A 22,498-nucleotide genomic window follows, 5' to 3' on the forward strand; every position below is an offset into this window, starting at 1 on the left:
TACTGCCCCAAGACCATACTGCCGAGTGTACTACCCCAAGACAATACTGCTAAGTGTACTGTCCTAAGACAATACTGCCAAGTGTACTACCCCAAGACAATACTGCTTAGTGTACTGCTCTAAGACAATACTGCTTAGTGTACTGCCCCAAGACAATACTGCTAAGTGTACTGTCCTAAGACAATACTGCCGAGTGTACTACCACAAGACAATACTGCTAAGTGTACTGTCCTAAGACAATACTGCCATGTGTACTACCCCAAGACAATACTGCTAAGTGTACTGTCCTAAGACCATACTGCCGAGTGTACTACCCCAAGACAATACGGCTAAGTGTACTGTCCTAAGACCATACTGCCGAGTGTACTACCCCAAGACAATACTGCTAAGTGTACTGTCCTAAGACCATACTGCCGAGTGTACTGCCCCAAGACAATACTGCTAAGTGTACTGTCCTAAGACAATACTGCCGAGTGTACTACCTCAAGACAATACTGCTAAGTGTACTGTCCTAAGACCATACTGCCGAGTGTACTACCCCAAGACAATACTGCTAAGTGTACTGCCCCAAGACCATACTGCCGAGTGTACTACCCCAAGACAATACTGCTAAGTGTACTGTCCTAAGACAATACTGCCAAGTGTACTACCCCAAGACAATACTGCTTAGTGTACTGCTCTAAGACAATACTGCTTAGTGTACTGCCCCAAGACAATACTGCTAAGTGTACTGTCCTAAGACAATACTGCCGAGTGTACTACCACAAGACAATACTGCTAAGTGTACTGTCCTAAGACAATACTGCCAAGTGTACTACCCCAAGACAATACTGCTAAGTGTACTGTCCTAAGACCATACTGCTTAGTGTACTACCCCAAGACAATACTGCCAAGTGTACTACCCCAAGACAATACTGCTTAGTGTACTGCTCTAAGACAATACTGCTTAGTGTACTGCCCCAAGACAATACTGCTAAGTGTACTGTCCTAAGACAATACTGCCGAGTGTACTACCTCAAGACAATACTGCTAAGTGTACTGTCCTAAGACCATACTGCCGAGTGTACTACCCCAAGACAATACTGCTAAGTGTACTGTCCTAAGACCATACTGCCGAGTGTACTACCCCAAGACAATACTGCTAAGTGTACTGTCCTAAGACCATACTGCCGAGTGTACTACCCCAAGACAATACTGCTAAGTGTACTGTCCTAAGACCATACTGCCGAGTGTACTGCCCCAAGACAATACTGCTAAGTGTACTGTCCTAAGACAATACTGCCGAGTGTACTACCTCAAGACAATACTGCTAAGTGTACTGTCCTAAGACCATACTGCCGAGTGTACTACCCCAAGACAATACTGCTAAGTGTACTGCCCCAAGACCATACTGCCGAGTGTACTACCCCAAGACAATACTGCTAAGTGTACTGTCCTAAGACAATACTGCCAAGTGTACTACCCCAAGACAATACTGCTTAGTGTACTGCTCTAAGACAATACTGCTTAGTGTACTGCCCCAAGACAATACTGCTAAGTGTACTGTCCTAAGACAATACTGCCGAGTGTACTACCCCAAGACAATACTGCTAAGTGTACTGTCCTAAGACCATACTGCTTAGTGTACTACCCCAAGACAATACTGCTAAGTGTACTGTCCTAAAACAATACTGACGAGTGTACTACCCCAAGACAATACTGCTTAGTGTACTGCCCCAAGACAATACTGCTAAGTGTACTGTCCTAAGACAATACTGCCGAGTGTACTACCTCAAGACAATACTGCTAAATGTACTGTCCTAAGACCATACTGCCGAGTGTACTACCACAAGACAATACTGCTAAGTGTACTGTCCTACTGTGCTCATGCCGCTGTACAGAACACTGGTGAGACCTCACTTGGAGTATTGTGCGCAGTACTGGAGGCCATATCTCCAGAAGGATATAGATACTCTAGAGAGAGTTCAGAGAAGAGCTACTAAACTAGTACATGGATTGCAGGATAAAACTTACCAGGAAAGGTTAAAGGACCTTAACATGTATAGCTTGGAAGAAAGACGAGACAGAGGGGATATGATAGAAACTGCTAAATATATAAAGGGAATCAACAAGGTAAAGGAGGAGAGAATATTTAAAAGAAGAAAAACTACCACAAGAGGACACAGTTTTAAATTAGCGGGGAAAAGGTTTAAAAGTAATATCAGGAAGTATTACTTTACTGAGAAAGTAGTGGATGCATGGAATAGCCTTCCTGCAGAAGTGGTAGCTGCAAATACAGTGAAGGGGTTTAAGCGTGCATGGGATAGGCATAAGGCCATCCTTCATATAAGATAGGGCCGGGGGCTATCCATAGTACTCAGTATATTGGGCAGACTAGATGGGCCAAATGGTTCTTATCTGCCGACACATTCTGTGTTTCTATGTTTCTAAGACAATACTGCCAAGTGTACTGTCCTAAGACAATACTGACGAGTGTACTACCCCAAGACAATACTGCTAAGTGTACTGTCCTAAGACAATACTGACGAGTGTACTACCCCAAGATAATACTGCTAAGTGTACTGTCCTAAGACAATACTGCCAAGTATACTACACCAAGACAATACTGCTTAGTGTACTGCCCCAAGACAATACTGCTAAGTGTACTGTCCTAAGACAATACTGCCGAGTGTACTGACTTAAGACAATACTGCCGAGTGTACTGCCCTAAGACAATACTGCCGTGTATACTGCCCCAAGACAATACTGCCGAAGGTACTACCATAAGACAATACTGTTGAGTGTACTGTCCATACTGTCAAAAGTACTGACCCTTGACAATACTGCCAAGTGTACTGTCCCAAGACTATACTGCCATGTGTACTGCCCCAAGGCAATATTGCTGCATATACTGCTCCAAGACAATACTGCTGATTGTACTGCCCCAAGATAATACTACCAATTGTACTGCCCTAAGACCATAGGGTCGAGTGTACTGCACCAGGATAATAATGCCGAGTGCACTGACCCAAAAGAATACTACCAAGTGTACTGCCCCAAGTTGTCGAATGTACTCCGCCAAGATCATTCTGTTGAGTGTACTGCCCTAAAACAATACTGTTGACTGTTCTGCCCCAAGAAAATGCTGCCAATTGTACTGCCCCTAGACCATACTGCTGAGTTTACTGCAAATGTACAGCAATGTCCAATATAAAAAATACATTGCCCCACATAAAAATTGTAAGCAGGATGAACCAAGTAAACAACACATCCATTAGACTGCTCCCTGCCATAGTATTCAAAGATTGCATTCTAAATGCCAGCAGCCACCACTAGGGGGAGCTAGCTGCATATAGATTTCTAGAGCTCCAATTGAAATTATACAGATACATATGTTGCTGTCGCCCCCTAGTTGTAGCTGCTTATAGCCTTTTTTGGTAGACTTAAGCCCCATTTCCACTTCATAAAACCTACTAAACTTTTTCTGGTCACCCTGCGATTTAGTTTTTCCACTAGGCCAAAGATGAAAGTAGTACATGGTGCTTTTCTGATACCTGATCCAAGGAGGTTCCAAGCGAGCCAAGCCGGTACCATGAGGTCACATGACCACACTGCTGACTAGTGACTCTATGACCCCAAATCTTTCTGCATACAGTAAATGAAGACCTTGAAATCAGTAACAGATAATACACTCACTGAGTGATTCCTTGTGTTGGGAAGGGGGCGCTGTTGCATTGCCAACTATGGAAAGTATAGGCCTTCAGCAGTGGTAGAAATTGGTACTGCATGTAATAGAGGCAGGAAAAAATGGAGCCCCACAGATGGAGAAAATGAGGGTCTACCCTCCAGGACTTCTGCATATGCATAATGCAAAACCAGTTCCAGGATCTCTTCAATCATTATGTTCCATTTCTTGTACCTATCTTCTCCAAAGTGAACCCTGCACCCCCATTAGCCGTGCCCCAATTTTACTTTTAACAGCAAATTGCCAATTACGAATTTTGTGTATTGTTGCCACCAGGTGGCGTGTTAACAGAAAAGAGAGCCACCTTGTGATTGCACAGAGCACAGCACTGGCTGCACGGATGTTCTGTGTTTTTTGCACTCTCTTAATGCCTGAACCTACAGATTTTGTGGTTTTGCACTATTTTTAGGAAGATGCATTAAAATGAGGCTGCTGTGTAACGGAGACAATGATTGTGGAGACGGTTCTGATGAAACTTGTGATGAAGACCAAGATCCAAAACCCGTCTGCCGAAATATGGATGTGGAATTGTCAGAACTTGGAAGGACGGCGGGAGACGGGTGAGTATTGTAATAATGCACATATTGTAAATTTTATGGATGAACATCAATGGGATCATGATTTGCAATTCTGTTGATGGGTGCTGGAAACAGTCAGCAAGAATATCAACTGACACACTCCTAACAGCTAAGATGAGCCCCTAAAATGCAGGGAACATTGTCCCTATGGGCATCTGTGCTTGTCCCTATTCAGCTGCAGTACTAGGTACAGCCATGCTTCACTTAAAGTATTTTTTTTTTGGAGACCGATAACCTATACTCTGGATAGGTCATCAGTATTATCTGATTGGTGGGGGTCCGACACCCAGGACTCCCGCCGCTCAGCTGTTTAAGAAGGCACCGACACTCACAGTAGCAGCGTGGCTTTCTCTCTGCTCACCAAGCACAGCACCACTGCGCCTAGGCCACATGACCAATGAACACAACGTCACATGGCCTAGGAAAAACTTGCATTAGCGCCAGTGCCTTCTCAAACAGCTGATCGGCGAGGATCCTAGGTTTCAGACCCCAACCAATCAGATACCAATGACCTACCCAGAGGATAGAACATTAGTTGAAATATCTCGTAAAACCCCTTTAAGGTAGTCTGTGGTGGTCCTGATGGTTGGACCCCTACTAATTACACAAGGATGTGCCGTCAATGTTTAATTCTAAGAAACCCCATTAAACTGGTGCCAGGCTGATACATTACCTAGTAACCACAATCTTTTCAATGAAAAAGGAAAGAAAAATATAATCAGAAAACGTTGGGGGTTTTTCTGAATTAATATTATTTTCTAGTAATATTGTCAACTTTGCTGTATAGTTTGGGACAGAATGAGCAGAGTCATCTCAGGATAGTATGAAGTTTAATGGTCACTCGGACCTTAGCGTGACTTTTGCAGCCTCTCTGACTAGTAGTTATAAAATTATATCTTTATTATTCACTATTTTAAAAAAACAACATATACTTCTTGGGAACTGACTTAAAATTCCTCAGGGAAATCAGGGTTCGGGATCTGTCTCCTGTTTATTGTATAATGTATATTCTGATTGGACTTCTCAGGGCGGAATAATCAGACCCCCCCTCGAGTCTCCAGAGCAATGTACAGTTTGTTACAATCATATTGGATTCCATACACCAACCCAGTACTAAATACATGAATTTCAGGAGTACTGGGTTGGTGTATGGAATCCAATACGATTGTAACAAACTGTACATTGGTAAAACCATTCAAGAATTAAGGAGAAGAATCTCCAAGCATTTTAGCATTTTGAATACGAGTGAGGAAACACCTCTGTCAAGACATTTTCAGAGGTACCGTGATGGTAAAACCACAGGTTTAAAAATCTGGGGGATACAAAAAATACAGGCAAGCCCTAGACAAGGTAGTGTGGATAGTAAGTTGCAACAAGAAGAGACCAAATGGATTTATCGTCTCCATTCTCTAGCACCAAATGGATTAAATGAGGGTTTCACTTTTGCCTCATTCCTATAAAATTACCGTAACTGGCACTTTCAAATCTTACAAGAGTTAATATTTAGGATGATCACATAAAGAGAAGAGGAACACTTGCTTGGGGGGATTTCTCTAAAGAAAGCTGAAATACTTCCTATCATATATAAGACTCACCAAGGCAGGTGGGCAATCCTGTTGTAGAAGTTCCGTCCATGGCAGTAGATGAGATACCTGTAAATAAAAATGGAAATTTAATTGGTAATAATAACAGAAATAAAAAACAATAAAAAAAAATGTAATAACAGCAATTAAACATATAGGGCGATCTACAGCAATTACCATGATCAATAAATAGGAGGAGAAAGTAAAAAATAAAATAGAGAAAAAGCATTAAAAAAAAAAAGGGAAAAAAAGAAAGAAGAAATATCAAAATTACCCAAAGACTATGCATGCGCAAAGATAAGGAGTACAACAGTGGTCCCAAAACACTAACTGCATACAGAGGTATGAGCTGAGACAGACGGGCATAGACTTAGGTAGAGGTTTGGATCTCCAAGCGCCGATGGTCGCATTGAAATGGGACTACCTTATGGAAAAATTCAAAGTATTGGCGCAAGCGCAGGGGAATCCTCAGGTGCCGATGTTCGGAAGGAAATGAAATAATTCTAAGTGTTAGCGCAAGCGCAGGAGATAGATCGATGGGAATAGTTTCAAAGTGCTGACGCATGCGCATTGAACCTCACCTAAAGGAAGAATGATAGAATGAACAAGCGCAAGCGCAAAGACAAGAGAAAGAGAGCCCAACATTTTATAAGTATGACGTCACTGGTGTGTTCCTAGTGACGATGTAAGAGTGCGCCTGTACCCGCAACCCATTGGTCGAGATGCTGTCCATCACTTGAAGAAGATATGGTGATTGGACGGATTGATCCCACCTGCAGAAACCAAGGAGTTAAAGCTTGGATACCGCCCCCACAAGCAAAACCTGCATGTCATCCCCTGAAGACGGGGAGTACACGGCGAAACATGTAGGGATGCAGGAATAGATTTTAGTTCAGGGATTTAGAGGTAGGGACCCCACAGTGGGAAATTGTATCTAGATAGTGTTAGACAAAGTGAACTTGCAGAGTCTGGAGACTCGAGGGGGGGTCTGATTATTCCGCCCTGAGAAGTCCGATCAGAATATACATTATACAATAAACAGGAGACAGATCCCGAACCCTGATTTCCCCGAGGAATTTTAAGTCAGTTCCCAAGAAGTATATGTTGTTTTTTTAAGAGTGATTAATAAAGATATAATTTTATAACTACTAGTCAGAGAGGCTGCAAAAGTCACGCTAAGGTCCGAGTGACCACTAAACTCCATAGTATATTAAATATAGCGTCGCAACCTCCTGAGGGATCCTTTGTTTGTTGAATAAATATCTCAGGATAGTAACACCATACACATAGATAAGGATGTGTATGTAGCTCCTCTGTCACTCCCTAACCTCTGGGAGATGGGTATACTCCATTACTTCCCAAAGACTGTAAAAACATACCTCTGACCATTAACTTCCAATCATTGCATGTGTCATAAAAGCACAGTCATCCTACTGTCTCTACATACATACAATACAGGAAGGAAGTGTGTGTCTCCAATATGGCTGCCCCTATACAGACAATACAAGAAGGAAGTGTGTGTCTCCAATATGGCCGCCCCTATACAGACAATACAGGAAGGAAGTGTGTGTCTCCAATATGGCTGCCCCTATACAGACAATACAAGAAGGAAGTGTGTGTCTCCAATATGGCTGCCCCTATACAGACAATACAGGAAGGAAGTGTGTGTCTCCAATATGGCTGCCCCTATACAGACAATACAAGAAGGAAGTGTGTGTCTCCAATATGGCTGCCCCTATACAGACAATACAGGAAGGAAGTGTGTGTCTCCAATATGGCCGCCCCTATACAGACAGTACAGGAAGGAAGTGTGTGTCTCCAATATGGCTGCCCCTATACAGATAATACAGGAAGGAAGTGTGTCTCCAATATGGCTGCCCTTATACAGACAATACAGGAAGGAAGTGTGTGTCTCCAATATGGCTTCCTCTATACGGACAATACAGCAAGGAAGTGTGTGTCTCCAATATGGCCGCCCCTATATGGACAATACAGGAAGGAAGTGTGTGTCTCCAATATGGCCGCCCCTATATAGACAATACAGGAAGGAAGTGTGTGTCTCCAATATGGCTGCCCCTATATAGACAATACAGGAAGGAAGTGTGTGTCTCCAATATGGCCGCCCCTATACAGACAGTACAGGAAGGAAGTGTGTGTCTCCAATATGGCTTCCTCTATACGGACAATACAGAAAGGAAGTGTGTGTCTCCAATATGGCTTCCTCTATACGGACAATACAGCAAGGAAGTGTGTGTCTCCAATATGGCCGCCCCTATATGGACAATACAGGAAGGAAGTGTGTGTCTCCAATATGGCTGCCCCTATACAGACAATACAAGAAGGAAGTGTGTGTCTCCAATATGGCTGCCCCTATACAGACAATACAGGAAGGAAGTGTGTGTCTCCAATATGGCTGCCCCTATACAGACAATACAAGAAGGAAGTGTGTGTCTCCAATATGGCTGCCCCTATACAGACAATACAGGAAGGAAGTGTGTGTCTCCAATATGGCCGCCCCTATACAGACAGTACAGGAAGGAAGTGTGTGTCTCCAATATGGCTGCCCCTATACAGATAATACAGGAAGGAAGTGTGTCTCCAATATGGCTGCCCTTATACAGACAATACAGGAAGGAAGTGTGTGTCTCCAATATGGCTTCCTCTATACGGACAATACAGCAAGGAAGTGTGTGTCTCCAATATGGCCGCCCCTATATGGACAATACAGGAAGGAAGTGTGTGTCTCCAATATGGCCGCCCCTATATAGACAATACAGGAAGGAAGTGTGTGTCTCCAATATGGCTGCCCCTATATAGACAATACAGGAAGGAAGTGTGTGTCTCCAATATGGCCGCCCCTATACAGACAGTACAGGAAGGAAGTGTGTGTCTCCAATATGGCTTCCTCTATACGGACAATACAGAAAGGAAGTGTGTGTCTCCAATATGGCTTCCTCTATACGGACAATACAGCAAGGAAGTGTGTGTCTCCAATATGGCCGCCCCTATATGGACAATACAGGAAGGAAGTGTGTGTCTCCAATATGGCCGCCCCTATATAGACAATACAGGAAGGAAGTGTGTGTCTCCAATATGGCCGCCCCTATATAGACAATACAGGAAGGAAGTGTGTGTCTCCAATATGGCCGCCCCTATATAGACAATACAGGAAGGAAGTGTGTGCCTCCAGTGCTTTCAGTGATCCTGTTCCTCCCACCATTTATTATATAATTTTCTTCTTGATTATTATTTTTATTTTGTTCCTTTCTCTTCATTTTAGTTTTGCTATCCTGGGGATGGAAATAAAGAGAAACCCCTTTGACAATGAGTTCTTCAATGGGATATGTGACCGCGTCCGTGATGGTAACACGAGGACCTATTACCGCAAGCCGTGGAATGTGGCTGCTCTTGTGTATCAGGTAGCAAACGGCACAGTCAGCCTCCTCTTCATTGTGGGATTACTTTGTGCAACAACATAGTTAACCCATTAACCCCTTAGTGCCACGTCAATACCTTAGCCACTAAGGTGCCTTAAGATAGGTCGCAAACTTTTTACCGCGGCCTAATTTAAGGTCTGCATCAGTCTTCTGTGCTGTTAATAGAGGAGGCTCTAACAGACCGAACCCTCAGAAGTGTCCAATCCAGTCCATTTAACTCCTTAGATGCCACGGTCAATAACGACAGTGACTTTGAAGTTGTTTAGAGGAAGGGAGCTTGTCTGTCTTCCATTGGCACCCCGCCATCTCATTCGCAGATGTCTTCACACAGCAGCCTGGGCCTAATGGAGGCCTCAGTGCCTCAGTACCTCTCTGACACAGCCTGTTGGTGTCAGTATAGCTCTGACAGTACAATATATTGTACACCATAAGCAGTGCTATGTATTTTAGAAACTGGTACTACTATGGAACTAATAAATGGTTAAGAAAAAAGTTAAAAACAAAAGTTATATTAAAAAAACTTTTTAAAGGGTTTTTATTGTTCAAAAGTAGTAAAAAACAAAACAAAACATGAATTTGATTTTGTTGTAATTATACTGACCCATGTTATATATGCCAAAAAATGAACACCACAAAATTTATAACATAAAAACGTCCCCCCCCAGAAACAGTTAATAAAAGTTTATGAGTAAGTTATGGGTACCCCAAATGGTGTAAAAAAATTAAAAAAAAAGCTGTCCTGCAAAAAACAAGCCCTCATACAGCTACATCAAAGGAAAAAAAATAAAAATTATAGCTCTTGGAAGGCGACAATGAAAAATACCCAAAACAGGCTGGTCACTAAGGGGTTAATGGTCAACACTATAGCTTATTACAGGTTTCATTAAAGAGAATCTGTCACCAGGATCTCTTCAGATAAAGGGCCCAGATAACAATTTTTTATTTTTCTACTGCCCCCTATTGGCAGGATTTAAAACTGCACTGAAACACATTGTCAGGACTGCTGTGCATGTGCACAGGAGTCCTCCCAGCAGTCCAGACAGGTTTGAAGGCTAACAGCAGGAGAACAGAAGGCAGAAGAAAAATTAAAAATAGGTAAATCTAACGTATATGAGGTGCCTGGGCATTAGAGGGGCATTATAGGGGTTGGATAACCCCTTTAATTCCATAGTTAGGAATAGGAGTGCTTAAAATTGCTCCTTCGATCCCTTGATTCCCATTAGTTGATTGGTTCAGTATCAAGTGAATGGCATTTACCGCTACCATTCAGGAATGGCAAACTGTATTTAGCTTGGTTATACGAAGGGTTGGGTTTAACAGGAGACAATTCTCAATACAGCGTGTGAATGACCTTGGGTCTATAAATTGGGACACAAGAACAACTTTAATTAAAAGCAACATTTTGTTTTGTTATTATTTATTTTTTCCATTTCTAGACCAAAGCTGATAAATCTTTTACAACTGAAACCTACGAAGATGCTGTCGAGCTATTGACTAAGGTCATACAGGAACAAACCAAGGAGTTCGACATCTCATTGTCTATGAAAGTGACACCTACCGAGCACAATGACACCACGATTACTGGGAATGTAGGACTGAAAACATCCAGAAATGAAAGCATTCAAACAATAAAAGAATACTCCAAGAAAACGGTAATAGTAAAACAAACTAACTAATGGAAATATTTTTTGTTGCACTGTTTTTTTTGTTTTTTTACGGAGAATGACTCAACATTTCTCATAGCTCTGAAATTCCCTAGAACATGTCTCCTACTGGGGGCATCCTAGGTAATGTAGCAGGAGGTGGTAACTGCTCTCAAGACCTATGGCATCACCTTACACATTGGGCCAAGCTTGTGTTATTTAACCATGGATGTATATTGTACATAAAACTAGGAGGATCGTGTAGGAGGGAGGGATAGTTGTTGAGTTGATGGACCTCCATGGGCTATAAGAAATAAGCCTACCCATTTCTATAAGTAAAAAGGTAGACAATGTTCGCCACCAATCAAAGAGTCTGAGATATCTAACCAACTGCAGATATGAAGAAACACCTTCCCATGGCCTTTAGGTGCTCGACATATGATATGGGCTATTCATGACTAATTGTGTCCTGAATCCTCATTTGTATACTACTTTTGAAAGGTGAAGTTTAAAGAGCAAATCCAAAAGAGATATGTTCCAATTAACATTGTTTCACATCTACAGTAAAGGTATCCGTCAAACTGTTCCAGCAGACGAACGTCAGAGCCCATTGACAAAAAACGGTGCATGCATGAAAGTGGTCGAATGCCCACCAGATCCCAGTATAGTTAAAGGGGTCCAGCTGTGCACGGCCCTGTCCGGTTATGCTCTATATACTGTGAACTCCGGCAGCCAGTTAGATACCTTTATTGTATATGTGAAAGTAGCCTAAGAAAGGTTGAGTGGTAGCAAACTCTAAGGCCCAAGTTCTAATGTTATCACCTACATGTTTACCATAATAAGGACTTGAAAGGTAGATTTTAGAAGACCTTTTTAAATTTAAAATTTAAGAGATCCTCTAAACAACCAAAAAGAAGAGTAGAAATCCAATTTTTGAGGACATTGAAACAAAAAGTTTGATTGGATCTCAATTCATAGCATGCCATCCATCCAGATTTTCCATTTGGATTAAAATATGGAGCTGTCCATGGTATCATGAGATGATATCAGAGGCAAGGTTTTTGGTTTAATTATCAAGAGTTTCACCGTTCATCTTTGAAAATACTTCTTATCTGAGACCCTCTGAGACCTTTTGACAAAGCTTATTTTAAATGTGACATTACATGGTGGCCATTCAGATGCTCTGAATGAAGAGGGGGATTCTCAAGAGGGGAACTTCCTTCTAAAATGTTTATACTGACTTAGGCCTCCTGCACAAGAATGTGTGCGCCCCGTGGCCGTGCTGCGGCCCACAAATTGCGGGCCGCAATGCACGAACACCGACCGTGGGGCAGCCGCAGTGGTTCGCGGACCCATTCACTTTAATGGGTCCGCGATCTGCCTGTTCCGCAAAAAGATAGAACATGTCCTATCTTTTTGCGGAATGGAAGTATGGGACAAAACCCCACGGAAGCACTTTGTAGTGCTTCCGTAGGGTTCCATTCCGTGCTTCCGTTCCGCATCTCCGGATTTGCGGACCCTTTGAAGTGAATGAGTCAGCATCTATGATGCGAAAAGGCCACGAAACGGCGCCCATGTTTTGCGGATCCGCAAATGCGGTCCGCAATACGGCAACGGGCAGCACACGTGTGCAGGAGGCCTTATGGGATAAGTTCTTTAAGACTAATTTTCATCTAGAATCAAAAAGTTAGTGAAAGGTGTAGTAGGTTAGAATATAAAATAAATCCAATAATGGGAGTGTGTGCGTTTGGGAAGGTGGGGGGTGGGGATATTGAAGGAACCTTCATGGTTTGGATTGTGCACTACCTAGAGGCAAGGAAATTATTATTTTTTTCTACTTCTTTCATAGAACAAACAATTTTTAAGGGTTTCAGGGTCTGTCCAGTTGGCGACTTTCCAAATGAGGGCAAGAAACAGCATGGCATCGCCAACTTTCATTGAAGACTTGAACAATCTCCCGTCCTCCTACCAAAAGGCAGAATATTTTGCCTTACTAGAGATGTATGGAACTCATTATGCATTGTCTGGAGTCATTGGAGGGAAATATGAACTTGTTTACGTGTTGGATTCCATAGCCATGAAAACCAAAGGTATGGTATATAATAATGCCGTGTTCGCTAACCTGTGACTTTGCAGCTGCTACAAATCTATAGCTACTAGCATTTTTTGGTGATCTGCATATCTCAATGCATCAAAAATGAAAAACTAAGCAAATTTGCGTTAAGACTTGACTAAAAATATCCTACTGTTTTGTATCTACAGCTCCTATGCAGTCCTACAGTATGGGTCTCCATGGTAACAGACTACAAACAAAGCCTGTGTGGTCTGATCATTTTATCACACTTCCTTCCATTTATCAGCTAAAGTATGAACATGATACCTGCACTAAGGTATCCAGCAGGCTGTACTAGCAGAGGAACAGCCTGCCAGAGTTCATCGGATCTTTCCTAGCTAGTGTTGATCGCAAATATTCTAATCGAGAATTTTTATCGCGAATATTGGCACTTTGAGAATTTGCGAATATCTAGAATATAGTGCTACATCTTAGTAATCGTGAATATTCTAGATTTTTTTTCATCAGTACCCATGATCCCTCACTGCTTCTTGCTTGTGGACCAATGAGAAGGCTGCAATATCTTTGACTTTAGGAGAAGTGTTGATCGCAAATTTTCATTGCAAATTTTCCGATTTGTCCATTTTGGCAATCAAGAAAATAATGAGTGGAGATCACAAATTTTTAAATTCGCGAATATATGATGAATATTCGCCCAAATATTCGTGAAATATCGCGAATTCGAATATTGCCCCTGCCGCTCATCACTGGTCCTAGCCAGATACTGCTGCATTCAAAGCCCATTGACTATAATAGTATCCATCTAGTTTCTGGCATGAGCACCAGTTTTTGTCCAGCTGAAAGATGCCACTCCTGCCGGAAACTATCCAAATCCTCTCCGAATCCTATTATGTAGTGCAGAGATTAGCAAAGTTTTGAAAAATTCTATTCGGCAACTTCACTGAAGTTAGCCTGGAAATTTGATTTGTTACGAATTCATTTGTTACAAATCGCTATAAATCAGGTATATCGAGGTCACTCTGGCTTAGAGTACGGCCACACAGAGCAGCCATGCTGCGGTGAAGACCGCACTGTATAGTCCTTCTTCATTAAACAGGGGTTGATGCTGGTCTGGGGTTTGGCTGGTTAGGTGGGGGCACAATATACAGATTATTGCTGTTCTTGCCTGCAATCTCCTGCAGGTTATTTGACAGTAAACACAGAATATTAATCAGCTCTGGCTCCTCCAACCCCAGCGCTCTCCTGCCCTACAGGTGGAAGCCCTTCTTCTGCCATATGCTTTACCTCCTTTTCCACATCATCTAATATCGATGAGAATAAGTCATCAGGAACATCCAGCTCCTCCTCTCTCTGCATCTTGCTGACTTTTCTAGGACATGGAGACTATGAAGAATGATTAGAAAGAAGTAAAGTCAGCAAAAGATGAGGATGGTCATCATTAAGACCTGCCCCCCCCCCCCCCTAAGGGTTGCAGACTGGATGGTATTGGTTGGCACGCTGGCACTGGAAAAATAAAGGCTTTCATCTTATTGGTATTGAATTACATTTATGGCTTATGTAGAAATAAATAAATAATACTGACATAGAATGTCTCCCTGCGCTCTCCCTGCGCTGTCCATCTCCAATATTCTTCTATTATTTATTTTCAGCAACACTGTCCCTAGCGCATGAGCACTTGCTATATCCCTCCCTATGCTCATAGGACAATGGCGGAGACCGCGTGGGAGGAGGGTTTAATAGGGCTGTGAGATCACAGGGGATGGCTGCACGGCATTATGGGTGATCTCGCGTTACCAGGCTTCATATCTTCACTTTGTACCACGTATAGCCGCTGTTTTAGGAAAAACTGATTTGTTGCCATGAAGCGCGAGGAAATTCGGATTCGTTGCGATTCAAAGTTTACCTAAACTTCGGACCAAATTCCCCTTCGAATGCTTTGCTCCACATTAATATAGTCAATGAGGTCCAATGGTGCAAGGCCCTATCTGGCTTTGGTTTCTGGTATGAGTACCAATTTTTGTCCGTCCGTTTCCCCTCCAGATTCCAATATATAATCAATGAGGACCAGTGGTGCAAGGCTCCATCCGACTTTGCTGGATATGGTAAACTACGGCAGGCGGTTCCTCTGCCAGATACCTTACTGCGCATGTGCAGGTGTCTTAAGGATAGCAAAAAGCAGAAGGCAAATGAAAAGGAAGTATGACTAGAGGTCAGACTACACAAGGTTTTACTGTTGTCTGTTACCATGGAAACACAGTTTTTATTGGAGCTGTGTACATAAAATGTATGCATACAGATTTTTTTTTTTTCCATCAAGAACTTATGCAAACTAGTCGTTCATATTCCTTCATATATTTTAAATCCTGACTTGTATGTACCCGCCCCATTGCAGATGTTACCACCAGCACTGTAACGCAGTGTCTTGGATACAATGCCGGCATATCTGTGGCACATCAGGGGATTGATGTTTCCGCTAACGTGAAAGCAACAGATTGTGAAAAGATCCTTTCCAGTGCACAAGGTGAGTTCCTCCTGAGTGTGATACACGTTCCTGGCGCTTATCATTCACAATCCGACGCATAATATAACAGAGAGCGGTATTCACACAGGCAGTTTTGTTGCAGGTATTTTTTAATGAGTGGTTACAAAAAATAAATAAAAAAATTGCTGGCAGAAGGTCGAAAAGCAAAACTGGAAACCTTCTGCGGTCCTTAACATGGGCTTAGTCCATGAACGTATTTATTTTTCTGCGTCCGTACCATTTTTTTGTTTGTGAACCATTCACTTCAATGGGCCGCAAAAACAGCAGAAATGACCCCGTGTGCATTCCATGTCCGTATGTCCGCATGGCCGGGCCGAAAAATAATAGAACGTCCTATTCTTGTCTGCATTACAGACATGGATAGATTTTACTATTAGGGGCCGGACGTTCTGTTCCACAGCCAGTATCTGTGTTTTGCGGATCCGCAGTTTGCAGACCGGAAAGCACACAGCGGTCATGTGCATGAGCCCTAAGGGGAGGAATGTTGGCCGTAAACCTTACCTTACAGGAGTGGTTTTCATCTTACAGTATGTTACACTTTATCTCATTTTGCATTATAGGGAACACACAAAGTTCTTCTGTGATCGAGGACGTTGTCTCATTTGTGGAGGGAGGAACCATAGATTTCGCGACACTTCTAGAAGAGAAGCTTTCCCGGAGAAGCACTGAAATTGATGTTGAACACTTTGTGAAATGGGCGTCTTCCTTAGTAGATGCTCCGGTCATAATCAAGAGAAAGGTAAAGACCCGTCCATAGGCACAGGGCGAGCGGTGGAGCCGCGGGCTGAAAGGTCTGCACTATTATCTATCTATCTTTTATCTTTCTACCGTATTTTTCGCTTTATAAGACGCACTTTTTCCCCAAAAAATGAGGGGAAATGGTTGTGCTTCTTATAAAGCGAATACTAGTGAGTGCTTCCATTTTGGTATGCAGTAGGTACCAGGAGCGGGGAAGTGAAGCGCTGTGAGCGTAGCCAGTACTCACCCTCTCTGGTCTTCTCCAGGCGCCACGCTGTACTGTCCTGACCACGTACAGCATCAATCAGTATGTACTGCGTGCACTATGATCTGAGGCTGGACGCAGTCAGGTGACAGTGCAGCGTGGGACGGAGAAGACAGGGGAGCGTCACTGCAGCAGAGACCACCAGACCTGGAGAGGAGCGGCGGAGCAGAAGGGGTAAGTGAAGTTATTTATTTTTAAGGTTTGATGAGGGTCTGATGTAATGTCCTGATATGGGGGTCAGATGTGAGGTCCTGATATGGGGGTCAGATGTGAGGTCCTGATATGGGGGTCAGATGTGAGGTCCTGATATGGGGGTCAGATGTGAGGTCCTAATATGGGGGTCTGATGTAAGGTCCTGATATGGGGGTCTGATGTAATGTCCAGAAATGAGGGTCTGATGTGAGATCCTGATATCGGGCCTGATGTTAGGTCCTGATATGGGGGTCTGACGTAATGTCCTAATATAGGGGTCTTATGTGAGGTCCTGATATGGGGGTCTGATGTGAGGTCCTGATATGGGGGTCTGACGTAATGTCCTAATATAGGGGTCTTATGTGAGGTCCTGATATGGGGGTCTGATGTGAGGTCCTGATATGGGGGTCTGATGTGAGGTCCTGATATCGGGGCCTGATGTGAGGTCCTGATATGGGGGTCTGATGTGAGGTCCTGATATGGGGGTCTGATGTGAGGGCCTGATATGGGGGTCTGATGTGAGGGCCTGATATGGGGGTCTGATGTGAGGGCCTGATATGGGGGTCTGATGTGAGGTCCTGATATGGGGGTCTGATGTGAGGTCCTGATATGGGGGTCTGATGTGAGGGCCTGATATGGGGGTCTGATGTGAGGGCCTGATATGGGGGTCTGATGTGAGGTCCTGATATGGGGGTCTGATGTGAGGTCCTGATATGGGGGTCTGATGTAATGTCCAGAAATGAGGGTCTGATGTGAGATCCTGATATCGGGGCCTGATGTTAGGTCCTGATATGGGGGTCTGACGTAATGTCCTAATATAGGGGTCTTATGTGAGGTCCTGATATGGGGGTCTGATGTGAGGTCCTGATATGGGGGTCTGACGTAATGTCCTAATATAGGGGTCTTATGTGAGGTCCTGATATCGGGGCCTGATGTAAGGTCCTGATATGGGGGTCTGATGTGAGGTCCTGATATGGGGGTCTGATGTGAGGGTCTGATATGGGGGTCTGATGTGAGGGCCTGATATGGGGGTCTGATGTGAGGTCCTGATATGGGGGTCTAATGTGAGGGACTGATATGAGGTCCTGATATGGGGGTCTGATGTTGATATAGGGGTATGATGTGAGGTCCTGATATGGGGGTCTGATGTGAGGTCCTGATATGGGGGTCTGTTGTCAGGTCCTGATATGAGAGTCTGATGTGAGGTCCTGATATGGGGGTCTGATGTGAGGTCCTGATATAAGGGTCTGATGTGAGGTCCTGATATGGGGGTCTGATGTGAGGGCCTTATATGGAGGTCTGATGTAATGTCCTGATATGAGGGTCTGATGTGAGGTCCTGATATGGGGGTCTGATGTGAGGTCCTGATATGGGGGTCTGATGTGAGGTCGTGATACGGAGGTCTGATGTGAGGTCGTGATACGGGGGTCTGATGTGAGGTCGTGATATGGGGGTCTGATGTGAGGTTGTGATATGAGGGTCTGATGTGAGGTCCTGGTATGGGGGTCTGATCTGAGAATCTGTTCTGAGGTCTGATGAAAAATATTTTTTTCTTATTTTCCCAGGTGCGTCTTATAAAGCAAAAAATACGGTGTATATTAGATGGATAACCGACAACAGATAGATAGATATAGATATGAGAGATAGATATAGATATGAGAGATAGATATAGATATGAGAGATAGATAGATGGATAATAGATATAGATACAGTATATCTTGGTAGATGCCCTGTTCCATAGACAAAGGGCGAGTGGTGGAGCTGCTGGCTGAAATGTTTGTCTACCTTATATCTAAATATCTCACATCTATCTCATATCTATCTCTATCTCTAATCTATCTATCTATCTATCTATCTATCTATCTATCTATTATCTATTATCTATCTATCTATTATCTATCTATTATCTATCTATCTCCTATCTATTTATCTATCTATCTCTCTATCTCATATCTATCTATCTATCTATCTATCTATCTATCTCTCTATCTCATATCTATCTATCTATCTATCTATCTATCTATTATCTATTATCTATCTATCTATCTATCTATCTATCTATCTATCTATCTATCTATCTATCTATCTATCTCATATCTATCTATCTCCTATCTCATATCTATCTATCTATCTATCTATCTATCTCTCTATCTCATATCTATCTATCTCCTATCTCATATCTATCTATCTATCTATCTATCTATCTCCTATCTATCTATCTATCTATCTATCTCCTATCTATCTATCTATCTATCTATCTATCTATCTATCTATCTATCTATCTATCTATCTATCTATCTATCAAAAAAAGATTTGCAAGGTCTGGCCATTTGCTTCCCTTTACCCCCTCCTCATTCTTGCCCATTTAAGCATCTGATTCCATGTTTTATCTCGTTTCTTTCCGTTTTATCCCTGCAGCTTTCTCCCATTTACACCCTGGTTCCCATTGACCTGAGAGACTCCTATATAAAGAAAAGAAACCTTGAGCGAGCCATTGAAGATTACATAGATGAATATAATGTGTGTAAATGTCAGCCCTGTCAGAACGGTGGCACGCTGGTGCTGCTGGACGGGGAATGTGTGTGCAAGTGCCCGCTGGAGTACACGGGCAGCGCCTGCGAGAAGCTGAAGAACAAGCTCTTGAGTAGTAAGTCACCTCTTTTGCTGCAGAAGTTCCACTATCAGTTAATTGCAGAACTTTTTGGTTGTGGGTTTGGCAGTGAATGATGATGGAGCGTTATATTAATTATGGCAATTTGGTCTTTAAAGAGCACCTGTCAGCAAGATGAACCCTAATAAACCAGACATATGACCTGTTAGGGTTAATCCTGCTGATAACCTGTCTTGTGAACATCGGCTGTGGCGTTCTCTAGAAAGAAGACTTTTATCTTTTTCTGAAAATGAAAGCTTTGTGCACTGAGGGGGTGTGGCCTGAACTAGAGAGCTGAGGAGCTGAGGTATCCTGAGGAGCTAGACCCCGCCCCCTCAGAGCCCTGAGGCCCTCATTTTCATAAAGAATACAAGTACTTTGTCTTGGCAACGCCACAGCTGATTTTCACAAGACAGGCATCGTTTATTTCAGCAGCGTCAACCCTATCAAATAGTATGTCTGACTTAATAGGGTTGATCATACTGACAGGTGCTCTTTAGATAAAAAAATAAAAAAAAAGACCTGGGAAAGAATTCTGAAACAAGTTTTGCTTTGTCCTCAACTGTCCTCACAAATCTTAGATCAGACCCGGCTGTAAGGCAACTGGCTGCATCCATCGCTGTCTCTGTCAGCAATATGCCGTATGGCACACTTTTGATAATTTCCTGCAGTGTCGTACTGGGAGACATTAGACCCACCAGTTGTTCTAGTCTATATTACCTGCCAAGTGCATTGTATACTGTGCTTTGTCTATTGCACATGAGTCATATTAACAAGGAAGTGAAATTTGAGAGAGATCTCATCGACAAGTGATTTACCTTTGGTCTGTGTTGCAGCTCATGGGCCCCCTGGTGGTTGGCTTCTGTATTGTGTCAGGACCTTGACCCCATCTGTTCACGTGGGCTTGTAAGATCGTGCAGCCAATTCTGCAATCTACTACACAACAACCACACAAAGACTATGCAAAATATAGTAAAGTGATATAACTTCCTCCATTTCAATGGAATGTGTGGCCTATTGTCAAGTCTTAACCCAGTGAGGGCTATAGAAATGTTTTTAAAGAAAACCTCATTGAACAGGAATGTCTCTTAACTGCATGATGTAGTAGTAAAGGAGGAGATAACCAGCACTGAGGGGCTTCCTCCAGCTTCAGAGATATCAGGAGGGAGAAAAGTAAATTGGAGAATATGCTAGGATGTCCTTCCTGCATTCTGATGATCCTAATGATACCCTCCTCGGGCTCTGCTTCCCTCCCTCTTTTGCTTGTTGTGTGTCTGTGTGCAGGACTTCCCTGTCTTCATCACAGGGTGGGCATGCACAGAGAACTCTTCTGTGCCTCCCTGCAAAGTCCTCCCCTTATTTCACTCATAAGGTCCCCAGCGAAATGGCTCTGACATCAGTGTCATGAATTCTGTGAAAGGGGAGGAGGATCTGGGGATTGTGGTTTTACCGGTGTAAAATGGGAGTCACTTAAAGGTCCATAGATACCATGGAAATGGTATGGCCCACACATCATCAATGAACAATTTCCATGTATTGACATACAGTAAGGTGGAATGCTCCAGAAACATGAGACTTGTTTGTAGAATTGTCCTTTACATCGGAGGTTCCATTAATCACCTCTCATACTAATGTTTTCCTATAATTCTGACCTGCTTGTGTCTACTTATAGAGCCTTCAAAGCCTCTTGATGGAAAATGGAGTTGCTGGAAGCCGTCACCTTCCTGCATAAACGAGGAAGAGACAAGAACCCGAACGTGCAACAACCCAGCACCACAACCAGGTGGAAGACCATGTGAGGGGAGCAATAGAAGAACAGTTCCATGCTGAAATAAAACTATGTAGGCTCAGCTTTTATGAGTTTCCACTTCAAAAACTATCTTTGTTTTTCTTGACCTCCTAATGCTCTATACACTTTCCAGTTTAGCCCCATTTCTTACTATACTTCCATAGAATTAAGGCCATGTTCACATCTGGGCTCAAACTTTCGTTTGGAGCCTCTGTCCACAGTTCTGTCACTTTTGCTGATAAGATCAGGACAGCATGTAGGACTATTCCTGCTGTCAAAACATGGAAACGTTAGAGGAACCTGGATGGATCTTACTACAAGTCTGTTGGGTCCACCAAGAACATTTTGAGTCTTACATAATCGCCCATCTATACATCCTGTTTTGGTCTGTTTCTCTTATTATGTAACTGGTTTACATTATCGAATTCTACATTTTAATTAATCAGTGTCTCTTGTATTCATTCATCATGTTTCTCAGTGAACTGAAATACAGTTTCAAGTTTTGGGGAGTTCTCTCTGCAGTGGCCAGGTGTAGGGTGGCCCCAACTCTACACTGGATCCCCCAGACACCCTTGAGGTGTCACCACATGTTGCTGCTCTCTGGAGGTGATGGTAAGGCGTGGTGCACCCCAATGAAAAAATCCAGAGAGTCAGGGTCTGCAGTAACCAGTGTGCTTCTTTACTCGAGGAACTAAAGTGCAAAACAATACAAGCAGTACAACAAACTGGCTTCTCCAGTCTCCTCCCGGGCAGAAGAAAGTTTCATACAGAGGAAAGTCAGATATAGTAAACCACGGCACTCAGTTGTATTGCAAAATAGTGAAGATTCTTTATTCCATCCAAAATTGATAAGAAGCCATTGGCCAACATTTCGGTCTAACCTAGACCTTGTTTATGGCCATAATCTTGGCAGCAGAATAGTTATAGGGAGGATGCAACTATTCTGCTGCCAAGATTACAGCCGTGAACAAGGTCTATGTTAGACCGCAATGGCTTCTTAATAATTTTGGATGGAATAAAGAATCTTCACTATTTTGCAATACAACTGAGTTCCGTGGTTTATTATAGCTGACTATGAATACCATTAACCACTGGGCACCACCTTCAGCGACTAGGAGTGCCGACCCACTCATTCTCAAACAGAGGAAAGGCCTGAGCTAGCTGTCCCTCACTCTCAGAACGCTGATACCCTGGCCAAAGGGTGGTGGCCCAGGGTGTGTGGCACAGTCATCTGGCTGGAACACTGTTCAAGGGGCTGGTAACCCGGGGTATGTGGCTTAGCA

The 22,498-nt window shown here is 43.1% G+C and overlaps 1 protein-coding gene across 1 annotated transcript in view; it reads left to right on the top strand.

The window, feature by feature from the left end:
* The window catches only part of LOC120992163 (complement component C9-like), a 31,071-nt gene extending 9,475 nt beyond the window's left edge, over positions 1-21,596 (top strand). Inside the window, exons 4-11 of the mRNA XM_040420940.1 lie at positions 4,134-4,284; positions 9,166-9,304; positions 10,759-10,974; positions 12,815-13,055; positions 15,432-15,560; positions 16,142-16,320; positions 19,195-19,423; positions 21,099-21,596. Of these exons, the coding sequence (XP_040276874.1) occupies positions 4,134-4,284; positions 9,166-9,304; positions 10,759-10,974; positions 12,815-13,055; positions 15,432-15,560; positions 16,142-16,320; positions 19,195-19,423; positions 21,099-21,256 (1,442 nt within the window). The 3' untranslated portion in view covers positions 21,257-21,596. The remainder of the gene's footprint in view (positions 1-4,133; positions 4,285-9,165; positions 9,305-10,758; positions 10,975-12,814; positions 13,056-15,431; positions 15,561-16,141; positions 16,321-19,194; positions 19,424-21,098) is intronic.
* The last annotated feature ends 902 nt before the right edge of the window (positions 21,597-22,498 follow it).

This window comes from Bufo bufo, chromosome 2 (assembly GCF_905171765.1).
Source record: "Bufo bufo chromosome 2, aBufBuf1.1, whole genome shotgun sequence".
Classification (NCBI taxonomy): domain Eukaryota; kingdom Metazoa; phylum Chordata; class Amphibia; order Anura; family Bufonidae; genus Bufo; species Bufo bufo.